Raw genomic sequence first — 20,746 nt, 5'->3', positions numbered from 1 at the left:
CAACGGATGCTGTTTGCAAGAAATTCTGGACTCGGGTGCATGGGACACATGCACATCCCATGTGCGGAACATAGCTGGGGACCACACATCTCAAAGAACCTCCAGTTACAGGTAAGTAATCTCCATTCCTCCTCCCCCCATGCGTTACCCCGCTCCGACCGCCCCATCCATTGAGAGAACTCTTTCCAGTGATGGTCTCTGGGAAGCAGACAAAGGGTTAATCCAAACTGGCTCTGTATTGGTACTGGAGTATGTTGCACAGCAGATACTCAGGCTCTGATCCAGCCTAAACCAGGAGGGAGTTTGTAACATCTCTGCTCACAAAGACTCACTGGCTGCCTTGCATAGAAGCAGTCTGATGTCAGAAGGGAACTTGGGAGCTTGCTCAGAAAAGTTGTCCTGCTTTTGCGGCCCTATTGGCTTATTAAATAGACCTGGGGTGTGCATAGGTCTTCCACGGAGCACATCAGCTCCTCTAGATATTTGCCTAGCTTTACAACAGGCTACATAAAAAGCACTAACGAAGTGAGTAAAAACTGAAAGTTCATACAAACCGAATGAGAGAGTCCGCAATTTGTCAGTAATCGTGTGACTGTGACACGTCTGATTTTGTAAGCAAGTAGTTTTTAAGGGAGGTGAAACTTGGGGGTACACAAGACAAATCAGACTCCTGAAAGGGGTGCAGTAGTCTGGAAAGGTTGAGAGCCACTGAATTAGATTGACCGGCAGTGTCTGCATTAGCCTCGTGGGTCGTAAATCCTGTTCCCTTCTCAGCTAAACTGGTAGTTCTAAAATCTAAAGAGCAGAGTAATGAGGTGCCTTGCTAGGCTGCTGATTCCACAGCTGGTTAACGGGAATAGAAAGTAACGAATGCAACAGGAAAAATGGAACTTCTTTGATGGAATATACATTCAAACGCTGATTAATTAGCTCAAGGGCAGATTGCATACTCTTAAAGAATTAATGCATAATGCCTTGCTCTTGACGACGAGACCCAATCAGTGAAATCATTTCACAATGAACAGAGTTGACTTACAGAGCAGAAGCTGTGCCCACTCTTCCTCCGTGACAGTAAAACTAATACCCACTGCTGAGCCGGTGATCTGCATATCCCGTGGTTATAATGATAGTCCCTCATAAAAACGGGGCGGGAAGTGAATGAGTAAACACCTTTCGCAGTTCTAGTTCAACACCATAAAGGAGACCTTTGAAATCTCCTAGCCTCCGCACTCCTGTGGTATGCATATCAGTGCCACACCTGATTCCGTGCTTGATCTGAATCTTGTTCTTGGATAGTTTTGAGCAGTAGATGCAGGGCCGGTGCTACCATTTAGGCAAACTAGGCGGTTGCCTAGTTTTGGGGGTGCCAAAAAGAGGTGCCTCCCATTTTTTTACCCTCATTCCTACTCCCCCTTCCTGAGCGTGCGGTCGCCATTCCACTTCTCCCGCCTCCCAGGCTTGCGGCACCAATCAGCTGTTTGGCGCCGCAAGCCTGGGAGGGGAGGAGAATTAGAGTGGGGGTGGCGTGCTCAGGGAGGAGGCAGAGCAGGGGTGAGCTGGGGTGGGGAGCTACCGCACGGCTCCCCGGGGGGGGGGAGCTCCGGGGGGGGGGGGGAAGCTGCCACGGGGGCACCTCAGGGCAGAGAGGGGGACTGGGAGCTGCCGTAGGGTTGGGGAGGGGAGGGGGGCGCAAGGTGGAAGTTTCGCCTAAGGCACGAAACTTCCTTGCACCGGCCCTGAGTAGATGGCATGTGGTGGGGTAGAAGAAGTGGACCTGGCACAGAGATGCAGGGTTGTAGGAGCATTAAAAAGCGGTGTCTAAGGCAGTGGTATCCTGCAGGGAAAATTCCCAGGAAAAGCTAATCTTGGGGAAAGCTTAGGCGGAACTTTGCCTCACCACCTTCATAAAACCAAGCCCCAGGAAAGAGCTGTTTGGCCCAGTGTGTGTGTTTGGAGCAGGGTGGGAATGCCATCTGCTTATGTGGCGTAATCCCAATCAGACTGTTACTGCCCTCGGCCTACGTGTTCCCTTTCCCAGCTGCAGGTCCCATTCATCCTCTGTCTACAATTGCAGCACCCCCACAAATCTCTCTTCTCTGATACCACAAAGCTTTCTAATTTACCTGCATCACTACTGCCACCTCGCCAGAACGGCTCTAGTCAGCCCCGAGAGGTGGAGTGGCATTTGGGGCCTGATGCAAGTTCAGTGACCTATGTTACAAAGGAGGCATTTAACTGACTGCATCGTCACCTACAGTAAAATCAGTTCACCACAGGGTTCTGGGGAAGCAGCACCTCTTGTGATAAAGCCAGCAGCTTTATTTCAAGTGTAAACCTTTGTGCTTGGTACTATCCAGCTCTGCTCTGTAGCTCCTTGAAATGAGATTTAGATGGATAATTATGACCCTCTTTCCCCAATCTGATAAGTGAGAAGGGCTGGGCTCAATTCCTGTTGTCTAGGTGGTCCAGGCGAGCTGTCCGGTGGGGCACATGCTGCAGTCCATCCTGCGGGGACCAGGAACGCAAGTTGGTTTACCCAAGGGAGGGAATGGGGAGTTGCCTAGAGAGGAGGGGAGAGAACACCGTGGGAAGGGAATGCTGCTCTGGCTCACTTACTCGTCTCAGTGGAGCAGAAAGACGAGAGATTAGACCCATAGATGAGAGGGAGAACAAGGTGGAAATGGGTGGATGGCGATAAGGGCCTGTGACCACTCCCTGCCCTCACCTTTGCCTGTGGCACAAGATGCCCCACTGATGTCAGTGGGACTGCATAGGTATATCTCAGGGTATGGTGTGGCCCATAAGTTTCAGTAACCCCTAGACACTCGCCTACATTAGAAGGACATGTGGCAGTATCTTATGGCTCCTCCCTTTCGACAAGGGGCAGGGGTGACAGGCTGCTCTTACCGGTGAAGTTTCAGTTTGTCTTTATGACCTAGATCTCTCTAAACTGTGTCCCAGCAATTCTTTCAACTTTATAAACTACAAGCCCTTTGGTAGCTGTGATCCCCATCTGATCGAAGGAGTGACACAGCTCCTGGCAAAGGGGGTTGTCTCTAGTGCTATAAACAACGCTGTCTCTTTGTCCACCCATACCTGGGTGACTGGTTGATGCAGACAAAAGACAGAGAGATCCTGACCATGAGCTGTGTGCTGTCTCAGCTTTGAATCCAGCAACCGGGTGCTGTGTGGGCCTTTTTCTCCCAGGCACTAGTCTCTCCTGGGACCAGCTTCATGCTCTGCAAGGTCAACCACAAGCGGGTTCCTCTTGTAGCCTCTGATCGCGAAGCAAGGAGCTGCCTGTGTTAATGGTCATCTCCATTACCGCCTGGGTACGTCTTCATGCCCTGGGCCCCATGAGGGCACATCTGAACCAGTGCCAAGGACGCTTCTTAAATCAGTCTGCTCCACCTATCCCTTGATGGTCACTTGTCTCCTGAATCCAAGCTTGATGCCGCTTATCTATCTGGAGATGGCTGGCCTCTCGCGCAGAGTGGTTGCATGGCAGGAACACCAAATAGGGGTTGCCCCTGAAAACTGGTCTGTAGTTGCACTAGGCCGGGTTCCTTCAAAATACAGGTTAGGGGTATTAAGAAAACACCTGTTTTTAGTCATCAGAGAAAAGGATCAGCTGCCTATTCCAGACTGGTACTCAATTCACCGAGTCGGCCATGACTTGAAAAATCCGGCAAAAACACAGGTGTGGCCTGAATCCCTAATACAGAGGTGCCCAGGTGGCAGGGGCCTGCTGTACCTGAGCCAGTGAAGCCCAGACTTGTCTACTGAACATGCTGTCATTGTAAGTGGTTTTTAATTCAGCCTAAGCATAAGTCCTGCTGACAAGGAATGCCCAGCAGTGTGATTCTTGCCAATCCTGAATAGCTGCTTTCGTCTTGGCCTCTGAAAATGAGGGTTTTAAAAATAAATAAATCTAAAGGCTCCCCCTTGAAACAGAGACTCAATCTGTTGACACAGCTGCAGCAGCTTTCTCTAAGAATTGAAAAGGTCTGCTGCTGATCTGGGGCACGGGGAACAGACTGATGGCAAAGGTTGCTCCAAGATGGGCCAACCTGAATGAACTGCAGAAGGCATCTGCAGTGGCTGGGTGTAATCTGTACTGGAGTAGTCTACTAACACTCACCTCCTTGACTGCCCTGTTACTGGCAATCAGCCTTCGCCTCTCCAGCCCAAGAACTGGTTGGTGCTCTGACTCCTAATCAGTCACTGCTTTTTCAGCCTGTCACAGTTAAAGCCTACCATTTAAACTGGCTGTTCCCTGCTTGTCAGCCAACTAATCAAGTGGTCTTAAATTTAATGCAACTGTAGTGCCTGACGGGCGCCTGGCTGTATTCCTGCCAGTGCTCTTGCTGTCATCCTCTGCAAGGGTTGGCCTCTGCTTAATGGCAAGTTTCTCAAAGCTATTTAAAAAAAAATATATCTCCCTGTTCGAGAAGCCTGGCCTCGGATGAGCTGCAGACTTTAATGAATAATTGAATAGGGGTCAGTTTACAGGACTTGCACATGAGGAATGCAGTGAAGTTAGCAGCAGCCCGCGAGGCTTGCGTTTGTACCAATTTTGCTTGCAGGACTAGCGTGGCATTGCTGATTCTGAAATCGCTCCCCTTTTTAATTATGACTTCAGATAAAAACCGCCTCTGGCGCTTTGTGTTCCAAAGAAATTCCCTTACTCTGCTAGCTATCCATTGGCACAAACCTGGGATATGTTCCAGCTCACAAGCCATCCGTCTCTCTCTGTCTCCCTTCATAGCAAGACTCCGAAGAGAGCTATAAAGCAAGGCCCCTCCTTTCAGCCCTTCATCTGCTGTGTTCTCTTGACCTGATACGCTTTGCTGGCACTGAGGACAGACTGTGATCGCATTTTCAAAGGGGAACTGACTGTGATCCTAGAGAGTAATTTATAGTAGCATGCAGACTAGGAAGGAAACACAACAAAAACTGACAAGAACTCTGCCTGCATTTCTCCCAGCAGGGCTAAATAAGCTGCTACTCCTATCCTCACCCTCCGTGTGAGGAGATGTTCTGTTGCTTCATCTGTACCGGAGAGGGAAGGGCTGGGGAATGTTCCAAACAGAAGCTCTGTGGTGAAGCAGAGATCTTCAGGGATAATACTGTTCTACATCTGTGATTCTTTACCACCATCATGCAAAGCACTTGTAAGCTGTGTGAGACAAATGGCAGTTCCAAGTCCTGGAACTCCGAGAACTACAGATCTCATGACGCTAGGACTTTGTAATTCATTATTTTGTGAAGCTAGAGAGAGTTTATAATGTTTAACCGATTTAAAATCTTAGCTTTGAGCCCTGCCCGCTTAACTTGACAGAAGGTAATTTAGCTTTAAGGCTGGTTTAAACTTAAATCCAAGGTTTTCCCCATGTAGATATTCATGATCTCAGTGAAGTTTGTGGGTTTTTTTTAACAGCTTTACAAGTGTCAACTTTATGTGGGGGCTAAATGTAATTTTACAGAAGAGTAAAATTCTTCTATAGCTTCAGGTGAAACTATAGAATCATTTCCCCCCCCCTCCTCACTGTTCTGCTGGCTGTCAGAGGCAACACAGGTAAATCTGGCACAAACAATGGTGGCTCTTCTGTGCTGCTCCACTGTAGCAAACCCTCAGAAGGAAATGCCAGGCTGGAACTGCTTGTGCTGTGTAAACAGGGTGGTGTTCAAACAATCTTGAACTTTGTATTAATAGATCTTCTTGCTACACTAGTATGCGATGGCTCTGAAGTTGTTTATCAAAGGCTATCTGGCTTAGAAAGGTGGCTAGCCACTTCCTCCTTGTTTCTAGTACAAACCATTAGTCTTTCTGCAGCATGAGAATTGGAGACCACACTGTCAACTGATTAGGATTTTTAAAAAAAAACAACCCCCCGCTTCTTGCCATAATGATACTCAAAGGCAAAAGGATTTTCTTCAGCAGTACAGTACCATGAAATCTTTGCTTGTATGGGTCTAACTCAAACTGCCATACAAACCTGCCATTGAAATTTGAGTGGTCCTGCCTTCAGCCACTCTTCTAGTTTGGATGCTAATGGCAGGTGTTGCAATATTCACACCCTTCCCCAGAGGAATGATGGGCAGATATTTTGTTTTGAAGAAGGTATCAGTGTGGTGGTGGTGGGGTTTTTTTGTTTTGTTTTTTTAAATTGGTCTCATCAAAACTCCGGCTCACTGCAGCTCTGGCTAATGGAGAAGGATTCCTGTTCTGTAGAGGGAATGGTATCTGAAGAGAGCTCTGTCACATAACTTATTAATCAGTCATGTTAATTACGGTAGTGCTAAGGACCAACCACGAATGAGGCTCCGTTGTACAAGGTGCTATTTGAGTAGCAGTCCCTGCCCAACGATACAGTCTAAATACGCGAGGTGGGGGAAGGGGTATAGCACCCTCAAGCAGAGTGAACAATGTGAAGATATTGGCAGCCATGTTAATTCCCTTACTGTGGAGGCTGGGGAGCAGGGGGGTTAGTTAGGAGGAGATCAGCTAATTGGGAAGAACAGAGAAGAGGTGAGGGGCAGGGCCAGGGAGAAGAGAGTAAGATGGAGTAGGGTGTGGCATGAGGCAAGGGTGAACAGACGGAGGGAGGGACAGGGTTGGCGCAAACAGCCAGTCAGCGCATGGCAGAGAGTCCAGTCAAAACTGTGGGAAGTTCTCTGAATGTTCGAATTCCCTACTTAGGCCAGCCATGTCTTCCATGACCAGCTGGAGTCTCCTGCTTGTCCCCTCTTTAATCCTTTCCCCAAGTGCCCTCTGTTGGGCTGCGTTTTCCCCTGCACAGTTCTGGGTCTGGGGGCGGTTCCGGAGGGATGGTTAGCACCAACTAGCCCTTATTTCACCCCCTCCTCCCAGTGCAGCAGTTCTTGCTCTGGTGGCTCTTCCTATCAGCTAGAAGCTCTGGCTGGTTCCTCTGCAGTTCTCCACTGGAAATGCCAGTGCTGTAGCTTTGGACGTGGAGTCAGGAATAGCAAATCAGCAGTTAGAGGCGCATAAAAGGACTCTGTTAAAAAGGCTTTGTGATTTAGTGGTGTCGGTGATTCACTGGGCTGAGGAGAGACGTGATGCATCAGCTGAAATGCTTTAGCACAGGTTGGCCCAGTTACTGCGTATTTTCGATTACTCCCTCCTTTCACACTTTGTAATGCTCATGTCGTCGCACCAGCAGGGCTTTCTGTGCTAAACAGCAAGTGGGGGCTGAATGAATATGCTGGGCCTCCAGCGGAGCAGTCCAACCCTCTAGAACAGCACTGCTGAATGTACAGAGAATTCACACCCTCTTGGGTGCAACTGGTAGAGTTTGCTGTGCAAAGGAAGTGCTGGAAAGCAAGTCCCAGTTCCCTTCACCCTGGCAGGGAGAAGGGGGGGGGTGGGTTGGTCTGAAACTCTTAAATGGAAATGACACCATTCTTGGTGCACTGGGCAAAACGCCAGCCCCTATCACTATTCAAAGATCACAGGTGTAGAGAGAGCCACCTTTTCTTCTCCTATCCCCACCCAAAGTCCTGATTAAGCACCCAGTCCAGGTGAACATATCTAGCTTCAGTCTCTAAGCAGTGGAGGGAATTCCTCCTGGCATCAGTTTGATTTCACAACATGGCTTTTACAGGCATTAAAGGAAATGACATTCTGTCATGTCACAGCCAGGCAAGTGTCTGCCAACTTATCTGCTCTTAGTACAGCTCTGCTATCAGACAGCTCAGCTTTAAGGATTCACAGAATCCAAAAACCAGTAATTTGTATTGTAAGATGCCATTATCTGAACTGATGGAAACAATGCTTCCTTGCTTAATTTCCTGCAATGATTTATTCATACACCTGCTGCGGTAGCTCTCCAAATTGCAGGATGGTGGGGGAGGAAGGCTGCCACTGCATGGCTGTTGTTTTGTACACCCCCCTCCTCAAACATGTAACCCATTTAAAAAAAAAAAAAAAGCTTTGTCGGGATCACAGAGGCCTTGAGTGTCCTACAAGGAAAAATGTGTCTTCTGTGTTGTTGTGGGAGGAGTATGGAATTCCCACATCCTCATGATGGCAAATAAATTCCACATCCCACAGCCACTCCAGAGGCACTTCACTTAATATTGCAAACAAGTATCAGCTCTATTTGTGGAACTAGTGTTAGATCTTCTTAGGCAGTGAAAAGGAGTCTGTCATTCCTCTACCGAGAGTGTAAAAATAACAAGAACTACGTAATGTCTAGAGTGAACATAGCATTGATGTACAGGTTTTTTCGAATTTCTTAATGTTTCTCAACTACAGGAACTAGATTTGCTTTATCAAGCATCCAAGATTGCTGTGCATTTTATGTGGGGGTAAAACTGGAGACATCCCTACCTTCTTGCCTTTAACAGAATTTGCAGAAATGTCAGATAAGACAAGCAGTTTCCTTTGCACTTTCTCTAGAGACTTCTTGTTCTTTAAAAGTTGCGTACTAGGTACTTCCGCATCCACAGACTCTTACGTGAAAAGCGTTTTGGGATATTTTCCACTGTGGTACCTCGTTTCACTAGATGCAAAGCCCTGCTTAGCATGGCTGTTGCTCTTCTATTTACTGCTCTGGAGACAGTCTGGTGTAGCACAAGTGAGCTGTTAACACACAATTTACAAAGACTCTTTGATCGTGTATCTTCAGACACAACTTGCTGTCAGCTGATCTCGGACAGGTGCGGCTTTCAGTGCCTTGAAAGGATGGAGAGTCACTAGAAATGTGCAGGCTCAAATGCCAAAGTCGTCTTCCTTTCTGAGGAGCCGAGGCCTGGCAATAAAATAAGCTGCTTTATCTAGTCCATGTGTCCTTGACTCAAATAGAAGGATCCTTGCTAATTCTGTATCAACATGACATTTCCAAGTGACGCCTAGAACTCATGGATAATGAAAATTGGATCAGTATCAAGAGATAATGTCCCCTGTTAAAACTGGACATTCTAGTATTCTTGTGTAGTAGCCACATGGTGCATCTGGCCAGGCCAGAAGGGCTGTTCTAAATGTGTAAGGAACTTGTCTTGACTTGGAAATTCTGTCCTGTGATGTCAAGCTGGGCTATATTCTGTTCCCTTTAGCCTCTGGCTAAAGCTGTTACTTAGACAGTATTGATTTGCTGAAGAGGGGATTTAAGAAAACTATTTCCAAAGATGCTGAATCTAGCTCTGAGCCCATCATAAAATGGGTTCTCTTGGCTGGTTTGTTTATCAGATACGGAAGCATTTCTGTTTACTTTAAATCTACTTTAAGAGTGCCACCTGCTGGAATGAACAATTCATATTGGCCTGTGTAACATTAGGGTCAAATTCTTACCTGGTGAAGGGGGATATCAGTCAGTTAACTTCAGTAGCGTTTCACCAACTTACACCAGGTATGTATTTGTCCCTATAACTGCTAATATTAGTATCTCTCAGTTCTATCCCAGGACAGACTTCAGACTGTGTTCCACTGCAAGGGCTTCTCTGCCTGTCGCTAAAGAGGCTATTGGCATCTGTTTGTAGCCTCTGGACTTAGAACTGTTACAGGAAGTGCGTGAACTTTCAGAAAGTACAATCAGCTATTCATGTAGTGAGATATTGGGCATTTTCACAGTCACAAAAATAGCCAACTTTCCACTGGCGAACCAGCTCAGTGGGTAGGGGGAGGACTGCCCCAGCACCGGGCACAGGGGCTGAAATTGGGATGTAGTTTGGCCTGCTTTCCTAGGCTTCACTTGCAGCCCTGATCAGAGAGACACAAGGTCATTCTAGCTGCTCTGGCAGAAGGTCATTCGAATGGCACTGGCAGAAAAGTCCTTCCAGGGGAATGAAGTCTGGTTTCCTCTTTAATTTTTGCTATTCATGCCAGGGCCTTTTTTTGTTTTGTTTTGTGGGGAGAAATACTTCCCTGAGGAACACTGTCTGAAAGCCCTAATGTATTGGGCCAAAAGGACCTCTGGTGCACAATTCCACCGAGTCCTGTGATGTTACCAGGGGATTAACTTGACATACTGACGTCAAGCGGAAACTTCAGGGCATGCTTTTTGACATGGACTGTGTAGAACAGGGCTGTTTCCATCTAATCATTGCTGCTTCCAGCCACTTGCAAACTAACACCATTTTTGTTAATAGTACAACTGTAGAGTAACTTTGTCCTTTTCTGGGATGTCAAGTTCATCACTGCTACAATTCAACTGAATTCAATGGAGTGACATCAGGGATGCTTTTGGCCCAATAAGAGGTTTTCATACAGATCACATGTACATCGCATTTTAATTACTATAAAATTGTCACATCACTTGTTTGCCGTGAAGTCATAGCCTAAGAAGCCTGTCTCTAAAAACTTGTGGAAAGATGACAGTAAACCAGATTCTGACCTGGTATAAATCCAGAGTAAATCATAGACTATCAGGGTTGGAGGGGACCTCAGGAGGTCGTCTAGTCCAACCCCCTGCTCAAAGCAGGACCCAATCCCCAACTAAATCCCTAAATGGCCCCCTCAAGGATTGAATTCACAACTCTGGGTTTAGCAGGCCAGTGCTCAAACCACTGAGCTATCCCTCCCCCCAAACTGGTAAATGAACTCTCATTCATTGGCTCTGTTGGTGTAAATGAGATTGAGATGTGCCCCCCCCCCCCCCTTAAGGAAAGAGAGCGTCTTGCTGTTGCATGTAGATTTTGCTATAAGATTCATGCATATTTTTCTTCTGATTCTGCCATCCGAATATTCCCACTCTTTTTTTAAAAAGGGGAGGGGGGCAGAGGCCAAGTGAAAAGGAAGATGTCAAATCTGCTGCAGTAGTATTCCCACTGTAAACAAATCCTTCCCTACTGTACTTGCAAACATTGGTGCTTTACCTGAGTTAATCCCAAAGAATCCACACCCTCTTTATTATCCATCTGTCAGGAAGTTCTGGTTGCCAGTGCTCCAGCACTGCTCCTTATACACACAGTTTATTGACATTGTTTGCTAGTGTTATCTCCAAAACCACCCCGCATGCATGCAACGCCTTCCCCGGCCCCAGGAGCTTGTTCTGGCTCATGGAGGGGTGTGCCTGCTGAACTGTACACTCTGGTTTAAAGAACCTCTGGAGTGCTGCATCCCTGGTTATTAAAGGGGATGGAGCTGTAGCAAGAACTTAAATTAGAACAGACATTGCTGCTGTGATGCTGAAATCATATTAGAGGGACAAGGTGGGTGAGCTAATATCGTTTATTGGACCAACTTTTGTTGGTGAGAGAGACAAGCTTTCGAGCTACACAGAGCTGCTCTTTAGGTCTGGGAAAAGTTCTTCAAGGTGACAGCAAAATGTAAGGTGGAACAGATTGTTTAGCATAACTAGTTAGTACATATTGTTAGGGACCATTCAAGGTAGAGTGGCTCATTAACACCTCTGCAGTCATAGGACAAAAAGAGGGGGTTGATAGGTTACAGATTGTTGTAATAAGCCATAAATCCAGTGTCTCTGTTCAGCAAAAAGAACAAGAAGTACTTCATCAGATGCATGGAGTGGAAAATACAGTAAGCACATGAAAAGATGGGAGTTGCCTTACCAAGTTGGGGGTTGCTAACGAGGCCAATTCAAATAGGGTGGAGGAGGCCCATTCCCAACAGTTGACAAGAAGCGGTGAATATCAACACAAGATGTTTTTGTTTTTCATCATTTTCCAGTGTGAGTTCATTCCAGAGCTTAGTGATTTGTTTGGTTTTGCGCACATAATTGTTGTTGAGACATTTAGTGCACTGGATGAGGTACACCACATGTTGTGATATGTGTGTGTAGGATCCATGGATCTTGAAAGATGTGCTGTGGCGCGTATTGATCATGGTAGCAGTGGAGATATGTCTGCAGGTTTTGCATCTGTTCTGGCAGGATCTGGTGCCACTTTGAGTTGGTGGGTCCTGGTCTGTGGGGAGCTTGCTTCTGATGATGAGGTTGGGGGGTTGTTTGAAGGCCAGAAATGGGGGCTCAGGAAAGATTTATTTCAGGATGGGGTCCCCATCAAGTATGGGTTGTAGTTGTTTGATAGCCCATATGGATTCCAGGGAGGAGTAGTAGGTAACAACTAGAGGTGTGCAGTTAGAGGGCGGTTTAATTTCTGTATTGAAGCAGGCTCTCTCGGGGCATTTGGGTGGCCTGTTCCATGATGCGATCTACTTCTTTGGTGGAGTGTCCTTGTTTGGTGAAGGCGTTTTTAAGTGTGCTAAGGTGTATATCCCAGACTTTCTCCTCTGAGAGTATTCTGTGGTATCTGAGTGCCTAACTGTAGATACCAGATTTCTTGGTGTATTTGGGGTGGTTACTGGATCTATAAAGGTAGGTGTGGTGATCCGTGTGTTTCTTGTATATGATTGTCTCTGTGGTTCAATTGTTGACGTTGATCGTGGTGTCCAGGAAGTTGATGCTAGTGTGGGAGTGTTCCAGAGAGTTTTTAATGGTGATGGTTGATGAAGTTGTAGTGGAAATCTTTGAGGGAGTTTAAGCCATCTGTCCAGAGGATGGAAATATCATTGATGTATATCACTGATTTCATGTAGGGTGACCAGATGAGAGATGTGAAATATCGGGATGCGGGGGAGAGGGAGGGGTGGCGGCAGAGCAAAAAAAAAAAAAGAGAAAGCCGTCGGAGGCGCCCCTCCCCCCCCACCACCACCATCACCAGCTCACCTTCACTCCTCCTCCACCTCCCCTGAGCTGGGTGCCGTGTCCTGCTTGCACCGCCATACAGCTGATTAGCGCAAGCCTGGGAGGGAGGGGTGAGGAGGAGGAATGCGGCGTGCTTGGGGAAGAGGCGGGGCTAGGGTGGGGATTTGGGGAGTGATCCAATGGGGCAGAGTTGGGGCGGGGGGGGCACCAGCCCCCTCCACCTGTGCGCCAGGGGGCAATATATCGGGACAATTCGCGGGACAAACAAGTAAATATCGGCAAAAAGAAGAACAGGAGTACTTGTGGCACCTTAGAGACTAACAAATTTATTAGAGCATAAGCTTTCGTGGACTACAGCCCACTTCTTCGGATGCATATAGAAGAAGTGGGCTGTAGTCCACGAAAGCTTATGCTCTAATAAATTTGTTAGTCTCTAAGGTGCCACAAGTACTCCTGTTCTTCTTTTTGCGGATACAGACTAACACGGCTGTTACTCTGAAAGTAAATATCGGGACAGTCCCGATAAAATCGGGACGTCTGGTCACTCTAATTTCATGGTGCATTTGTCCAGAAATTCTTCTGAGGGGGGATATGATAGAGGTCTATAAAATCATGACTGGTGTGGAGAAAGTAAATAAGGAAGTGTTATTCACTCCTTCTCCTAACACAAGAACTAGGGGTCACCAAATGAAATTAATAGACAGCAGGTTTAAAACAAACAAAAGGAAGTATTTTTTCACACAACGCACAGTCAACTTGTGGAACTCTTTGCCAGAGGATGTTGTGAAGGCCAAGACTATAAGAGGGTTCACAAAAAGAACTAGATAATTCATGGAGGATAGGTCCATTGATGGATATTAGCCAGGCTGGGCAGGGATGGTGTCCCTAGCCTCTGTTTGCCAGAAGCTGGGAATGGGCACAGGGGATGGATCACTTGATGATTCCCTGTTCTGTTCATTCCCTCTGAAGCACCTGGCATTGGCCACTGTTGGCAGACAGGACACTGGGCTAGATGGACCAATGGTCTGAACCAGTATGGCCGTTCTTATGTTCAAGGGGGCCCATGAAGAAGTTGGCATATTGGGGAGCCATCCTAGTACCCAAAGTTGGTCCTGTGGTTTTGACAAAGTGTTTGTTGTTGACTATAAAATTGGTATGGGTGAGGATGAAATTTAATGAGTTTGGCAATTTGTGTTTGGGGTGGATATCTGAGGGTTGCCCATTGTCTTGTAAATATTTGAGACAAGCAGCAATGCAGTCGTCATGAGAGATGTTGGTGTAAGTGACGTCCATGGCGGTGAAGATGGTGTTCTGAAGGAGATTGTTAATCATACAGCATACAGTTTAGGATAACATTTGAGTGGCAAATCCAGATACTGCAGGCTCTTATAAATACCGTCTAGGGAATAAGTAAAACCTTTGAGCTTTGTAGATGGGGTGTTCTATAGGTATAGAACTGTAGTGACCAAACACATGCATGTTGAGAGACATTTATTTCTTTTCCCTTCACAATAAGAAGTTCTAATCTACTTTTGTATTCAGTTGGACTTTCTTTTTAACATTCTATGCAACTGAATTCTTTTTTTCAATCTATAAAGAACCTGGGAGAGTTTTTCTGCCTAGATGACTTCATCTGTTTATTCTTTGCTTAATCAGAAATACTCTCTTAAAGAGCCAATATCTGAACTAAAGCACAATAGAAGCTACCGCATAACTGCCCACTATGTGAGGCAGGAAGAGTCCCCTCCACTTGGAGTGATCCACACTAGGAGAAACAGGTGTCGTTTTTAATCATGTGACAACACATGGTAAAATTCTAGTGTGGCCGAAAAAGTTGTGTGAAAACTACAGTGTTAACAGACTCAGGTAAACACTAGAGGGGAGCATAGGACTTATTTTGGCCAGTTAATGTGTGAAAACAATTCCCTTGTCCACAATAGGATTTCTGTGACTGTGGGGCTCGGGCTGTATGGACAGCCCAGCCCAGCAGTGAATTAATGCCCTAATTCCTTCCTCTGTGGAGGGCATGCATGAAAACCAGGATTAAGCAGACTCCTTGCTTCTCCTATAGAGTGCCCTTCTGCTAGGAGGCCCAGGACTGGCGTGGCAGAGTTCTGTGCAGATGTTAGTCTTGTGGTGCCTGCCTGCAGTTTCCATGGCTCTACTACTGACCTTGCTTTGAACTCTCTTCCCTGTTCCCCAAATTTCAAAAAAGTAAAACCTGCTGTTGCTGTGGGCAGTACTTAGAATTGCTACTTCCTCTTGCCTCACTAATGGTTTCTCTATCAAGAGCTAACACCCCTTGTTGCAAAAGTTCTCTTCCTTTAGTCCAGTTCTCTTCTGATTTTAAATAATTCTCTAGCCTGATCCTGCAGACTGGGTGTCAGTTGATCAGTGCACATGGCCATCTTCCACTCTTAATTTTTTTTTTTTAATTCCCTTGATCATAAATTGAAACTGTTCCCACAAATCACATGCAGGCTATAATGAGTGCATGGTTTATCTATCTTAAGTGTGGATTCATGCTCTGAAATTGCTAGATGGGGCTAAGAGGAGTAAAACGTGGGTTGGTCTGCCCTGTATCTTCACAGCAGCATACTTGTTCTTTCCTGTAGGAAACATGCAGAGGTTTATTAGAAGCCCAATCAACCTCAGCTTTATTTAAAACAACTCTTCAGGAAGCATTGCTTGCTGGTCACTTCCTCTTGCCACCTACTGATCTGAAGTATATCACATGAGCATAATTCTGTCTTTACTCTTACTGGGAACTGTTTCAAACTCCTTCCTAGTGCCAGAAATGCTCCAGAGTCCTAGGCCTGAATGCACTTGAGTTCCTGTTGCTCCTAGTGAAAACGCTGAACATCTAAGGCTCTTCTTAAAAACTGCGGCCCCTGAATAAAGACACTGTCTATACTCAGTGCCCAGGTTGCACATGTTACAATTTTTTTCCCCAACCGCTACTGCAAACCTTCAGTTGTGCACTGTCTGGCTTGCGGCATAACCCACTGATGGATGTGTCTTCTCTGGTGAGGGGCAAGAATCCCGCTTTCAGAGCATGCTGAAATGACAGCCGCTGTCTCTCGTCAAACAGCAGCTTTTTCACACTATCAATTTCCTGTTTATGAAACATTGATCCTTCCTCCCTCTCTTGCTGTAACTGACGCTCTGTTGCCAGCACTCTACAGGATATAAGCAGATCTCAACAGCAGACAAAGGCAGTTCCAGTTATTCTGATTAAAATTAGAGCAAGCATGGTGTCTCTCTTTTTCAACAATTTACGGAGCTGACGTTAGAATCATTATCCGCTGATGAAATCTAATTTGCAGTAACTTTAAACTGGGTGCTTTGGACTGTCGTCTTTACTACTACTACTACTACTACTACTACTTTACTAGTACTCCTGGGCTGCGGGGAGGGCAATGACAGCAGGTTCCCCTAGTTATGGATAGTTCTGGGCCCTGTGTTCTAACTTCAGTCTCACAGTTTGATGTGCCTTAAATAGTACTTGTAGAATTAGACTTGAATTGCTAAATGTTGGTGGTAATTAACATCTGCCTTCACTTAAAAGCAGGCTCCCATTATTTAATCAAATTAAAGCAGTGGGAAATGCATGTTGCACTTTCAGGCAACACTTATCCTCTCTTGCTACCAGTTCTATCTGGACAGGAACACTTGATCAGAGTTAATATTTCTGACCAGTCATTAGGTTTAGAACAATTAGGCTTGTTTCTTGCTAGTGCAAACTGTGAAATCCCGGTCCAAAATTCAGAAACTGCCATCTACAAGAAAAGGGAGAAGGGCAGCCATGCTTGTCTCCTCTGTCTGTTACCAAGGAAATAATGCATGCAATTGTCCTTGAATTGAGATGCCAGCAACCTCTCTGCTGCCTTGGTAGAAGGGAGAAGCAAAATGCCCACTTGCTAGCCTTGTGTGTGAAAGGGATTAATAGCTAATGCACAAGGTAGAAAACTGACTGTTTCATCAGACCTCTTCAAACCGGGTACCTATAATCTACCTTTGGGCCCTCACAGCAACCCCTCAAGAGCTGCCTTCCCACTGGTGAGATTTGGGTGCTCAGACATGGACTTTGGCCCGAGTCCAATTTGTTCTTGGCACTAGGTGTCTTAACCACCATGGAGTTGGGTGTCCCTCACTAGAAGTCAAGCTGGTGCTGTCTTAGGGTGACCAGACGTCCTGATTTTGAGCTGTCGGGATCACTCGTTTGGTTGGTTGGTTTGTTTGGTTTTTTTTTTTGGCTCAGCTGACAGCACTCGGCTTCCCCACCCCCACCCTCCTGGTGTCCCGATATTTTCTTCATCTCATCTGGTCACCCTATGCTGTCTGCTTTTGGAAAGAGGGCTAAATGGAACCGATCCCCCTCAAGAGAGCTCTGTCTTACAAAGTTTTGTTTATCGGAGTGTGGCGTGAGCAAGCCGCAGGGCTGCTGATGGTATCATTTGTGAGATGCATTGCACTGACATTAGCAAAACTGCTGTGTAACTTCCTACCCCGGATAGTCTCCTGTCAGTGTGTTTGCACATCTGAAATACAGAAGGCCCCCACACTTGGGAGCTAGAAGTGAGCATGTGATACAAGTCATGCACAAATGGTCACCTCTCATAAATGCATATGATCCATAATAACCTGCAATATCATAGTGTGTAATTTGGCCCATAAGTATGTGAAGAGAGAGATCTGCAGGATTGTGAAAATGCCTTCTGTGATAAGAAAAACTTGCACTCTCACCCCATTCACCTTTTAACAGACCCACTTACTGGTGCCCAGAGGGCCTGATCCTGAGAGGCGTGGGCTGCCTGCACTCTTGTTCCTTTCCGAGGACCATACTAAGTTCAGAAAAATATTCTCTCAAAGGGTTCCCTGTTCTTTACAAGCAACTCCTGTCCCAGACCTGACAAACTCAGTACACCTAATACACCACTTTCACGGTATTTATCCATGAGGGGTAGTATGTGAGGTCTCTACTGAAATCTTGTAACTTATCAATACTCATAATCATTGTGAGATGTGTGCATGGGTAATATTTAAGGAATAATTTAACTATATTGAGAATTATGTTTTATGGTCTTGGAGTAAAAGTTAGTCACTAGGGAATCACATGTCTCGGTGATGAGCCCATTAAGGTGGGAGGGAATTGTCACTCTTCCCTGGTTAGCCGGTGACATAATGCAAGGTTCAATTGTCTACCCTGGCCCTATTCCTGAAGAGTCAATGGAAAACTATCAAAGACCATGCCAAACAACCGAAACCACTTGGAGGTAAAAAGGAACATTATAGCAGACGGGATTGCGCTGTTTGTGAATAAAGACACAAGCCTGGTTCAGTGTATGAGAGAGTAGAGAGACCCGCTCTGGATCCATTCACTGAGGAGACACCTTCTGGAGCGAGAGGTGTTCCATGAAAGTGTGGATCCTGGTTCCTGTGAAGCCAGCCAGCAACACAACAGACTGAACTTTGGGGAGGAAAACCTACTTTATTAGATAAGAAAGGCAACTATTAATAGAGTGTAGGCCCTAGTTTGTGTTTTATGTAGGGCTGTAGATCATCTGCAGTTAACTCATGCAATTAACTCAAAAAAAAATTTTAATTGCGATTAAAAAAATTAATCGTGATTAATCACAGTTTTAATCGCACTGTTAAACAATAGAATACCAATTGAAATTTATTAAATATTTTGGATGCTTTTCTACATTTTCATATATGTTGTTTTCTGAGTTGTCATTGAAATCAAAGTGTATATTATTTTTGATTACAAATATTTGCACTGTAAAAATGATAAACAAAAGAAATAGTATTTTTCAATTCACCTCATACAAGTACTGTGGTGCAATCTGTGTTGTGAAAGGGCAACTTACACATGTAGATTTGTTTTTTTTTGTTACATAACTGCACACATAAACAAAACAATGTAAAACTTCAAAGCCTACGAGTCCACTCAGTCCTACTTCTTGTTCAGCCAATCGCTAAGACAAATAAGTTTGTTTACATTTACAGGAGATAATGCTGCCCTCTTCTTATTTACAAAGTCACCAGAAAGTGAGAACAGGTGTTTGCATGGCACTTTTGTAGCCGACATTGCAAGGTATTTACATGCCAGATATGCTAAACATTTGTATGTCCCTTTATGCTTCAGCCACCTTTCCAGAGGACATGCTTCCATGCTGATGACACTTTTTAAAAAAAAAAAAAAAATGCATTAATTACATTTGTGACTGAACTCCTTGGGGGAGAATTGTATGTCCCCTGCTCTGTTTTACCTGCATTCTGCCATATATTTCATGTTATAGCAGTCTCGGATGATGACCCAGCACATGTTGTTAATTTTAAGAACACTTTCACTGCAGATTTCATAAAACGCAAAGAAGGTACCAATGTGAGATTTCTAAAAATAGCTACAGCACTCAACCCAAGGTTTAAGAATCTGAAGTGCTTTCCAAAATCTGAGAGGGACGAGGTATGGAGCATGCTTTCAGAAGTCATAAAAGAGCAACACTCCAATGCGGAAACTACGGAATCCGAACCACCAAAAAAGAAAATCAACCTTCTGCTGGTGGCATCTGACTCAGATAACGAAAATGAACCGGCGTCGGTCTGCACTGCTTTGGATTGTTATCGAGCAGAACCCTTCATCAGCATGGACGCATGTCCCCTGGAATGGTGGTTGAAGCATGAAGGGACATATGAATCTTTAGCGCATCTGGCACGTAAATATCTTGCAACGCTGGCTACAACAGTTCCATGAGAACACCTGTTCTCACTGTCAGGCGACATTGTAAACAAGAAAAGGACAGCATTATTTCCTGCAAATGTAAACAAACTTGTTTGTGCAAACGATTGGCTGAAGTAGGACTGAGTGGACTTGTAGGCTCTAAAGTTTTACATTTGTTTTATTTTTGAATGCAGTTATTTTTTTGTACATAATTACAAATTTGTAAGCTCAATTTTCATGATAAAGAGATTGCACGACAGTACTTATATTAGGTGAATTGAAAAATACAATTTTTTTTTACAGTGCAAATACTTGTAATCAAAAATAAATATAAAGTGAGCACTGTACACTTTGTGTTCTGTATTGTAATTGAAATCAATATATTAGAAAATGTAGAAAACATCCAAAAATATTTAAACAAATGGTATTTTATTATTGTTTAATAGTGCAATTAATCGTGATTAATTTTTTTTAATTGGTTGACAGCCCTAGTATTAGGATTTTGTTTTGGATTGTAACTATTTTGTTTCCATTACTCTCTGGTTTCTAATGGAGTCTCTATTCTTTCCTAAACCTTCTTTTTGTTTTGTTGTAAGTGCTCACAAGCACTGTACTTACACAGGAGTGGTAAACTGGGGTAGCCGGCTTCTTTGAGGGCAGAGGATCTGAGATTCCTGTGAGTATCCAGCATCCGGGGCTGGGTATCACAGGCAAACGCTTCAAGGAGACTCAGGGACTGAGGTGCTCCTTTTGTTCACCTGCGAGGTAAAGCCAGGCTGACAGAGCCCGGAGGGGAGTGCTTGAGTGGCTGACAGGCTGGTGATGTTAGGGAGCTGACACCCAGCTACCACAGGCAAACCTCCTCCTTGCTAGAGGCTGCGGGCGAGAGGTGTAAATAGGTGATTCGGTCACGGGTATCCTGAACACTGTCACACCCCCACCCTGTCCAACGGAGATACAATCCACTGTGTAAATAAGACCTACATGCACATGAGCAGCACATCATTTGGATTCTCTGAATCGGGCTTCACAAATCAGCATCCCATTAGGGGTCATGTGCCTTGACTAATGCTTTCATTTGGCTGCTGGTGTTGTGCAGTGAGTGCTCACTGCACAATTTCCCCATAGCAAACCACAGTTTCCTTTTATGCTGAAACTCCCAAAATACATCCAAGTGACATAGATACTACTGGGGGTTCTTGTGCTGGTGTCCGTGCTGGGGAGAGCGCTAGATCAGAAGCTCCCTTGCAAACTATGGGAGAGTAGCCGTCTGGAGCTTTGGAGATGCTGAGGCTGCTCTTTCGCACCAAACCAAGGATCCAGGAGGCAAGTGTAGTGGTCTCTTTATCAGTTCTCTTTTCAGTATCGTGTTTTCTATTTCACAGGATCA

General features: G+C 45.4%; 1 protein-coding gene across 3 annotated transcripts in view; it reads left to right on the top strand.

Moving 5' to 3' along the window:
- RPS6KA1 (ribosomal protein S6 kinase A1) overlaps positions 1-20,746 on the top strand; it is a 65,767-nt gene that overhangs the window by 19,535 nt on the left and 25,486 nt on the right. Inside the window, exon 1 of one of the 3 annotated variants that reach the window (XM_054011937.1) lies at positions 20,580-20,682. The exons of the other annotated variants lie outside the window; for them this stretch is intronic. Coding sequence (XP_053867912.1) covers positions 20,641-20,682 — 42 coding nt within the window. The 5' untranslated portion in view covers positions 20,580-20,640. Of the gene's footprint in view, positions 1-20,579; positions 20,683-20,746 lie in introns of those variants that run through there. 3 annotated transcript variants of the gene reach the window in all.

The sequence above is a fragment of the Malaclemys terrapin genome, chromosome 22, assembly GCF_027887155.1.
Source record: "Malaclemys terrapin pileata isolate rMalTer1 chromosome 22, rMalTer1.hap1, whole genome shotgun sequence".
NCBI classification, from domain to species: domain Eukaryota; kingdom Metazoa; phylum Chordata; order Testudines; family Emydidae; genus Malaclemys; species Malaclemys terrapin.
Note: the sequence above shows the minus strand (reverse complement) of the source record. Positions and strands in the feature narration are given on the sequence as shown.